General features: G+C 36.0%; 2 protein-coding genes across 3 annotated transcripts; one reads left to right on the top strand and one right to left on the bottom strand.

Annotated features, from left to right (window-relative positions):
- Nucleotides 1-266: 266 nt before the first annotated feature.
- Nucleotides 267-9,153, top strand: LOC131691835 (uncharacterized). Of its 2 annotated transcripts, none has more exons than XM_058978503.1 (3): nt 267-425; nt 8,052-8,527; nt 8,584-9,153. In XM_058978503.1, the coding sequence occupies exons 2-3, from the start codon at nt 8,153-8,155 to the stop codon at nt 9,016-9,018; spliced, it is 810 nt and encodes a 269-aa protein (XP_058834486.1). In that variant the 5' UTR covers nt 267-425; nt 8,052-8,152; the 3' UTR covers nt 9,019-9,153. The 2 variants fall into 2 exon arrangements, with proteins under 2 accessions (XP_058834486.1, XP_058834487.1); XM_058978504.1 differs by having other exon boundaries at nt 8,046-8,527.
- On the bottom strand, nt 1,167-3,220 carry LOC131691834 (uncharacterized). Its single transcript, XM_058978502.1, has 6 exons — nt 2,992-3,220; nt 2,642-2,741; nt 2,253-2,582; nt 2,051-2,165; nt 1,854-1,978; nt 1,167-1,797 (listed from the first exon to the last, which is right to left on the bottom strand). The coding sequence occupies exons 1-6, from the start codon at nt 3,033-3,035 to the stop codon at nt 1,471-1,473; spliced, it is 1,041 nt and encodes a 346-aa protein (XP_058834485.1). The 5' UTR covers nt 3,036-3,220; the 3' UTR covers nt 1,167-1,470.
- Nucleotides 9,154-9,438: the final 285 nt, after the last annotated feature.

Genomic DNA, 9,438 nt, shown 5'->3' with positions numbered 1-9,438 from the left:
AGTTCACCCCAAACAACTCAAAAGTACCTTCCTCCACGGAAGACCTCGACTGAGTCGAATCTCTCTTTTTGTTTTTGACAACACTAATAAGTGCGAAAGCGACGCACAACTCAAAAGTAAGTTAAAAGAACTTATTCTGCAGGTTGTTTTATTTAACCGTGTACTAAACGGAACCAGCCGGAATTTCGACTCATTTCCGACTGCACTTTGCTGGTCGTGTCGAATGTTTGCACCTTTCTTTCTCTTCATCTTGACTTGTAAAGAATTTCGCTTGTTTTTTTTAATTTGTTTTTTTATTGCATACGAAAATCTGTTAGTTTGCACTGTACATCAGGTCAAGGAAAGGTTTTTAAAATGATTTCATTTTTCTCGTTCCCGTTCGCTTCGTTATTTTCTCCAAAATGTGATTCTGTTATGTGATTCAGGTGACAAGAATAACTACACGCTCGTAAAAAGTTACTCAAAAATGAGTTTAATCCCACCCATTTCCAGATAAAGTGGAACAACCCTTAAATTGAGTAATTCCGGAGTTACTCAAATTTGAGTAAGCCAGCCTGAACCAAAAACTGAGTAATTATTACTCGGTTTTTGAGTACAATATTATCTACACTAAACCCAAAAGTGCTTCACTAGTACTCAGATTTTGAGTTCAACATTGCTCAAATTTTGAGTTCAGTACAAATTTAACAAAACCAAAAATTAAGTAATTATTACGCAGACTTTGAGTTGAACATTACTCAAATTTTGGGTTCAGTAGAACTTCAACAAAACCAAAAATTGATCGATTTTTACTCATATTATGAGCAGAAGCTTACCCAATTTTTGAGTAGACAACAAAGCCAGTTGTAATTCCTCAGTTTTTGGGTAGAATATTACCCAATTTATGAGTGCAATATTCCTCTAAGAACGGTTGGTTTCAAAATCGTCCAATGAAGGACGTTCGTTGGACCAATTTGGGCATCGTCCAAATAACCGTTCAACGAACGTCCATCGTTGGACCCGTGTTGAACGATTTTGAAACAATTTTTTGGACGTCTCAGTGGGATTTCATTAAAACCCAGTAAAGTTCAGCCGGAAATGAGCCGGAAATGAGCCGGAATTGCAGCTGTTTCCAGTCAGTATTCCGGCTCCAGTGACACAATCGATTCTAGTTAGAATAGGTTGTGTCACTGGAGCCGGAATACTGACTGGAGCCATCCGGATTATGACTTGCAATTCTGAATGGTTTCTGTAAGAAGAAATGCAACAACCGATTCCTATTTAAATTGGTTCATGATCGATTGTTGCATTTGAACTGGAACTAAACCGGTTTACATCCAGTGAAGAAATTGGCCGTCAAAATTTTGTTTTGGATACAACACAATGCAGTCTTTCTTTTCTTATGGAATATTTTTACAATAATAATTAAAGAAACTTCTGTTTATTAAATTTTATGGTTTTTAGTAAGTATTGTATAAAAAAGTTGTCCTTTTATTTGTTGTCAATACGTGCGCGGGAAACTTCAATAAAAGTTTGGACGAGTCTATTCACAGTTGTCCTCTGACTGTGCGGAATTATATTATATATGGCACATGCCAGAAAGTCCCAAAACATTCTAAAATTAGGTGGCACCTCCACTCCGAGAACTGCGTGGCATTTGAATAAAATTTCCACTGCATGAATAGAATTGTTAGTCTCGAATATAACTTTTTTCTCACAAATGACGGCATAATTTCCTCTTTTCATCGGGCTTGCTACGCACACCATGTGTAGTTTGGAATCAGTTGCGGGGGATGCCATGTATGTATCTAAGCACTCCTAATGATGATATAAAATCATTACATCTAACCTTATGTATATTATATTGCATTTACCCCAATCCAACGAATTAAAATTGAAGCCGAATGTTCTTCGCCTACAGTTGGACAGCCTACCAGCGTTCTTTTTTGTCCGCGAATTGGCATATGAGAAATTATTCTCAAGCATCCTCGAATGTGATCTGTGAATAGTTTTACAAATTTAAAATTTTATGACAGACCTTTGGGCTAAATTAAAAAAAATTATATCTCACCATCTTCTACTCTAGAGAATCTGGACGGTGAATAAGATAGACACTGAGAGAAGACATCCTCGATTTTGAGACCTTCTGTTCTGTTAGGATACAATCTCTCAAACATTTGACGAATCTAGAAAAAGTGATATGATATAAATATTCATATGTTCCGTGAATACCATAAAGTGAAATAGTAAATAATAAAAAATAAACATGTTACCACCAATCCTTCATATGAACACAGGTGTGGAAACATATCCAAGATATCATTAACGGGTTTCTTTTCTTTTAATAACAGTTTGAGGACTGGAAAGCATCGGTCCATTTCATCACAAATATGTTCTGCTACTGATGCCGATGCAAGCATTACTCGGAGCAATTGAGCCCGCTCTACAAGTTCAGTTGAAACGGACTCTTCTACAGGCATAGTTCCTCGATTATATTTATGTTTTTCTGCAGGTAGCTGTTTGATGACATTCCGGATGCGATGAAATATCATGCCAGTATGAGCACCCTTTTCCTTGCCTCCGTTGCGCCAAAAGAAAAATGACTAGCATGAAAATAATTATAATTATATTAGAGAAATTAAATAAGCATAGAATAACAAACCTCATCAGGAGCAGTTGGTGTGACTCGCGTATTACTAAGTTGTGGAAATAATTTTACGATTTGAACAGCTGCCGCATGCTGTTGATCAACAGAAGGATACCTGCGCATTTAGAGATCATTGGTTCGTTACTCCGAAAAAGACCAAAAAGATTCCGTGAAAGATTAAGTTCTAAATTTCTTAAAAAAAATCTAAATGGTAAAAGTATGAACGGTATTTGATTCGTAATTCTTTGCATGCTGGGACACATCTATTTTCTGAAGAAAATCGGTCAGTTTATTACTGTTTTAAAAGTCTGTAAATGTCTGGACCAGGCATACGCAGAACTTTTTTTTAATCACCGATATCATACTTTTTGATCTGCCTCTCGTTTCTTCTGCTGCAAATTTTGTGCATTGGACGTATTCGGTCTATCCACTAATTGAATATTTACTAGAAGTATATGCTAGAAAATGCATGAAAATTCTCGACAAACATATGATTACGGCCTAAAAGCCAACTGTCAAAATCCACTTTGAATGGAAATTCCGGACAAACCGTTACACGCCAATCACAGATGTTGGTAGTAAACGAAAGAGAAAAGTTTTCTCTTTCATAAACTGTTGTGAGCTGTGTTCGACTAGTAACCGTTTGTCTGGAATTTCCATTCAAAGTAGATTTTGACGGTTGGCTTTTAGGCCGTAATCATATGTTCGTCGAGAATTACAGCAAAAGAGACGGGAATGAAAGTATGCTAATTCTGCATATTTTTGTTTCTCAGTGCAGCAAATCTGTCCACAGTCTGTAAATCTGGCATCGCTGTTGCTCGATTCAACGACATTGCGGCTTAGTTAGACCCTTTGGTCGATTTACGATTGAACTGTATATGTAAACAAATAAACACGCTCGCTATAAACAGAAATTGTATACCTTTAAATTCTGTTGGTTTAAATGTTTAAGTTATTATAATTCGTCGTCGTCGGTCGTCTTTATAATTTTGTGCCGGAACATGACGAATTACTTTTTCTAAGTACCACCGTCAAAGACGCATGTACGTTCTTATGCCGAAGTTTATAAATCGAACCAGATTGAAGATGTGAAAAGAATGGTCAATATTGAAATCAGGATGCGAAGAACTGATAACTATGTGGTTTCCTCTAGCAGTTTGTACTGTGTTTCATACATTTCTTTACATTGATAATCAGAAGTGAAGTTGTTTGGCCGTGCTTCATTACTATGCATACTTCATAGTTTCATAGGCTCAATGAAGTAATAATGCATGATACTGATTGACTACGATGTTTTTTGAAATAGAAGCTTCACAACGAAAGGCATTGCTTTTCTCTGCTCATAGACAGTGTTAGATCACCTGCATATTTGCTCGAAGGACTACTAAGGGTCGATTTCTTCATTCTCGCTTAACGTCTTAACCAGGTTTAAACGTACTGGTGAACCCGGTTTAAAATTTAAGCGAGGATAAAGAAATTGGCCGTAAGCCCTATAAATATGTATAGGCATTGCGCATTTCGCCGCAAGGTTGCTCTAGCGGAGAGACTCGTGCGGTTCAATGTAAACAATTCATTCTATCACACTTTAAGGAGTGTTCATAGTTTGATGCACTAGTAGAGTAACAAATAAAACTTTCTACTTGCCTTTGACCGTCCATTATTTGAGTCTCCATTTGCTTGCATGCGACTCGTGTAAGATGATTTAAACCGTCCTTATCTGGTACGATCCCTTGATCCAAAATTGGATACAAAATTTTCATTCGGAGTTTTGCGTCATCTTCGAATGTCGAACGGTTAATCTGAAAACGTTAAATATGTATAGTACGACAAGCGCTTACAGTAATTATAGTAGAAAGTTTACCAAATTTTGAACATTATTGGAAGTCTCATCAATTTTATCTTTGGTCGGATTAGCTTCAGAACTATAGTTTTTTATTATGTTAAGAATTGTTAGACGGGATCCTTTTTCGATTATCCCCATTTCAACTAGGTCGGCATCGTTGAGCAGAACTAGGTTCTGATCGTTTATTTTTTGGGCTGAAAAGAGCGAATAAGTATATATAAAGGTTTAAAGTGACATCTCAAGTTGTTTGCACTACCTTCTTGATTGTTGTTTATTTTATTATAAATTTATTTCCAAGTTTATTTCCCTACTAACTATCTACATATTTCAAACTTATATAGCAGTTTTCTTCTGAATCTCCGTATATACTCCATAAGTTGTATGTTTTTTTCGTTTGCAAGTTCTTGTGTGATATGCGAATAACTTGACTGTCAGTTTTGAGTTTGTAACTGTTGTATTGTAAACAATATTCGCATTCGAGATGCTGTATTAGGCAAACAATTTGATTATCCGATTGCAATATATCTATTATCAAACCATAGGACATTTCGTTGCATACTTGGTATTTCGCTATCAGTCCCGGCCGAAAGCTTGTGTTATTTATTTTCATATGGTTTATATATTTGATTGAATCTGGTAGATCCCGGATCAGGAGTAAATTATTTAGAGATTTTTTGTGTATGTGCTTTGACGAAACGATATCTACCGTACCAATTTCGTATGAATGGTCAAGAATAGTGGTTATCTGTGCTAGATTCAGGCGCTTAGCAAAGCTGTTTGTTAAATTGATGAAATTGTTGCATGTCTTCGCTTGGGATTTCGACTCCTTGAATTTCGCTTCGAAGCGTAAGCAACTATGATTAACAACTGGCCCATCCTGACGAATTATGTAGGGATAATGAGAGATGTGATGGAATTTATTGGTAGGGTTGATGGCAGGGAAGCAGGATTTGAACAACTTGTAAAAACATTCGATTTCGTTTTCCAGATCGTTAATCTGATTCAATGTTAGCTTATTGGAGAAACTATAATAAGTTATTTTCATGAGAGCTCTAAGCAATGATGATAAATTTGAATTAAATCCGAGAATCTGGTTGAACATAAAAGGGAATGCTCGAAGGAGAAGCCAACATTGCGAAGCTGACTGAGGAATAGCATGTCCACGTGCTTTTAACTTCTCGCAAGTAAAATTAGCGGTAGGTTTATCAGCCGATTCAGTTATACCGTATTCGTAATGCTGTATAATTTGGTTGACTTGACTAATCGTTATCACTTTATGGATATTTACAGCTTCGTTCAAAACACATTTGATTACGACCATGACGACGCCTTCCAAAAGATCATGCATTGGATCAAACGTGTTATTTTCCGCTATGTTGAAATATTTAACTTCATTCAGTGCTGATTTTCGAATGATTCCGCATTGTGAAGGTGTTTTAGTTCCGTTTTGAAGAGCATTTAAATCACCTTGTATGCTTTCTTCAGTGCGATGAGGGAAGGTATCACCAATGTTTCCACAATGAAGTGCAGTACGCGTCGCATAGCACATTCTACAGAATAGACTTGATTGGGGCCCCATTAACTCGAAAATTTCATGAATTGCCAGCGTGTCCCCCAAAACATGCACTAGAACTGCCCTCATCGTAAACTTTTCACTCCCATATTGTACTACAACACCATCATCTGATTCAAGCTCACGCAAATCTTGAATCAGCGGTTTCATAACGTTATTGTAGCCATATTTTTTTACATCTCTTGAGCGAACTGTAAGCGTTAGATATATCCTGTTGGAGGATGAATTAATTGCGGGGTGGAGATTCTCAATTTTAACACTGAAATTGGTAAGTTTTTTTTTTGATTTGCGTGATCCCAAAGGGTTCAGATATTCGACATCGTCCAGATGAAGCGAGAGTCGTAATGCATCGGGAAACCGTGTCAGGAACGGGTGTGTTTTGAAACGTTGACCATCTTTGAAACCGCACAAGATATCGTCATTCACTGCTTCTTCTGCTATCATCTTGCGAGCTCCGGGATTCTTCATAACCAGTGCTAAAATGCTGGTTAGTGGAATATAGTGAGCAACGTCTTTCACTATTTGTACACTTTTTCTTTTGCCTAGTTTGGTAATCGCAGGGACAGTTTTAGTGATTCTAGTTCTTCCCAAGACTTCTTCCCTAGGGTTTGGCACAGCACAACCCGCAACTCCAGACAAATATGCTAGGTTGTCTTTTGGAGAAGCTACGTCTGCAAAAATTCCATCCAAAGATGCGTCGTTTATAAATTTCAAAGCGTCGGTATCGTTTAATGGGATCGACTTCGATTTCAAAAATTCTCTGAATAGATTCAACATGTAACACTCGTAATCTTCTATAAGATTCGAGGTAATCTGTAAGAACTTTTTGATTTTTGTCTCGGGAAGAGATACATCTTTTCGCAAATCTGTGGCGAATTTACTAATTTTCTTAGTAATTTCATCCAACGACGGCGCCGTTTTAAAGAATATGGTATTCGTTATTCTCAACAGATAATCATCATCTACGAGCATATTTTCCGGATGATTATTTTGAATTTGTTCAACAGCGTCATGGTCGTATGAAATATTTGTAGAATTTTCTGTAATTAGTGGATGAACACTCTCTATGTGCCGTTTCAAGCTCTTAAACCTCTGGTACAGTGAACCACATTCTGAACAAAGGAAAGGTTGAGCGGCTGCTTTGCTGGTGTTCAAATTGTGTACCAACCGGAAGTGTTCCTTCAATTCATCCACGTGTCCAGGAATCATCTTCCCACAATTTGGCACATGGCATGAGAAACCTGAAACCTTACACTTTTTTCCAGTATATATATATATATATATATATATATATATATATATATATATATATATATATATATATATATATATATATATATATATATATATATATATATATATATATATATATATATATATATATATATATATATATATATATATATATATATATATATATATATATATATATATATATATATATATATATATATATATATATATATATATATATATATATATATATATATATATATATATATATATATATATATATATATATATATATATATATATATAATATAACGTGAATATTACCTCGCAACTTCATTGCAGTTTCAGCATCCACCTCTTCCGAAATCTTCTGCATGCTGGTTGTTCAAATCCACTCTTTCAATTAAAATGTATTTTACACACTACAACTCTAGCTTCAACTATTATAAATATTTGAACAAATTTTTATTTGTGAAAAAGTTATGAGCGATAACTAAACGAGCGTGTACCTACTAATGGAAAATGGCGGATGACGCTTGGAATTTTTAACTTGGGGAGAAACGGCTTTTCCGTTTGGTAACTCCAAAACGGTTTCTTGTGTAATACCCAAAAATAGAGTCAGAGTTACTCAGAGATATTATACATGACAACTCAATTTTTGACGTTTACGAACATCATTCAAAACTGAGTTAAAAGTACTCAGAATCTGAGTAACTTTTTACGAGCGTGTAGTTCATGCTGAATGATGTCAGAAAATTTTAATTTTCAAGTTTTAGTGTTTTTGAGACGCTGCGTTTTCGGCTTATTTCTATTTACGATAACTTGTCGATATATGTCTTAACTCAAGTGAAGGAAGGATTGATTACAATTTTCTTAGATGGACCGTGTAACAACACCCTCCCACAAATGTAATCGCGAGGACAAACTACAGGCAAAATCATTTTTGGATTCCTATTATGGTACAAATGCTGTCTCGCTTAGTCCTCAAGCAGAACCACTTAACCCGAACGTTATATGCCTCAATGGTTCAATGGACGACCGATTATCTATTGACATGAACATTGAAGAAGAAAAATTTCTCAGCTTATTCTATATACAGAACTCGCAATGTAGCGACGAGGGAAGGAATCCAAACAGGGACGTAGAACCATCATGTTTTGAATCCGCTTCATATCGTGACCGGAGCTCCGGTCCGGACTCCGCAAAGATTGACCAAGAAGGGATAATGCATGTTGATACAGCTAGTCTATCAGTAAGTGCTTAAAATATTGTTCCAAAATGACTGTCGTTGAAGAATTCCTCTTTCAGGACACGTTGTCATCGGAGATGAGTGTTGATACAGGTTGCTTTTCCACGGATAATGAGGAATACATAGAATACAAAATGGCTAAGGAAATTATGCGTCAAAAAGATGAGGAGGATAGTGCAGTACAAAGTCGCCTTAAAGAAGATGAAAGCTTTGATTGTGACGAACGTGACAAAATAAACTTCCGCTATTTAAGAATGGGTAATTATGCGGAAAAACCTTGCACAATGTGCAGTTCGGCAGGGCAAGCTGCAATGATTAACACAACAAATGTTATTGTACCTGCTAAAATACTGCTACGGAACTTTTTCAAAAGCACCGAGAAAAGTTTGCTGAATTTTTTTGCAAAGGAAAACATTTCAGTGATCAAAGCGGCAGTATCACGAGACGAACCTCAAATTCAACGTCGAGCTTTGCATGAGAAAAATGTAGAATAGACCAATTTGTTCCAGACTGACAACGTGCAAATACTAGCATGGAATGTATAATGGCAACTAAATTCATTAATTTGACAATAAAGATAGTAATAAAGTTGCATCAAGTATTCAGTAAAATATGTCCAACAATAAATGTTCATATTGTTTTCTTAATAATAAAACGTAAAAAGTGTAAAAAGCTATTATAACTCTTACCCCCCTCTCGCAGGTTAATGGGATTGACGGTATTGTAAACATCATCAAGCCACAATAGATTCTGGAAGTCTATCCTTGATCCTAGAAGCCTATGTCCATGCCTGCCTTCAGGAAGATCGATTAAGAAAATACGCTATACTTATTAGGGGAGCGGGCCATTTGGCATAATAGACATTTCGCATAACGGTTATTCGGCATAATGGTCAATAATCATAATTTATTCCA

This window comes from Topomyia yanbarensis, chromosome 3 (genome assembly GCF_030247195.1).
Source record: "Topomyia yanbarensis strain Yona2022 chromosome 3, ASM3024719v1, whole genome shotgun sequence".
NCBI classification, from domain to species: Eukaryota; Metazoa; Arthropoda; class Insecta; order Diptera; family Culicidae; genus Topomyia; species Topomyia yanbarensis.
Note: the sequence above shows the minus strand (reverse complement) of the source record. Positions and strands in the feature narration are given on the sequence as shown.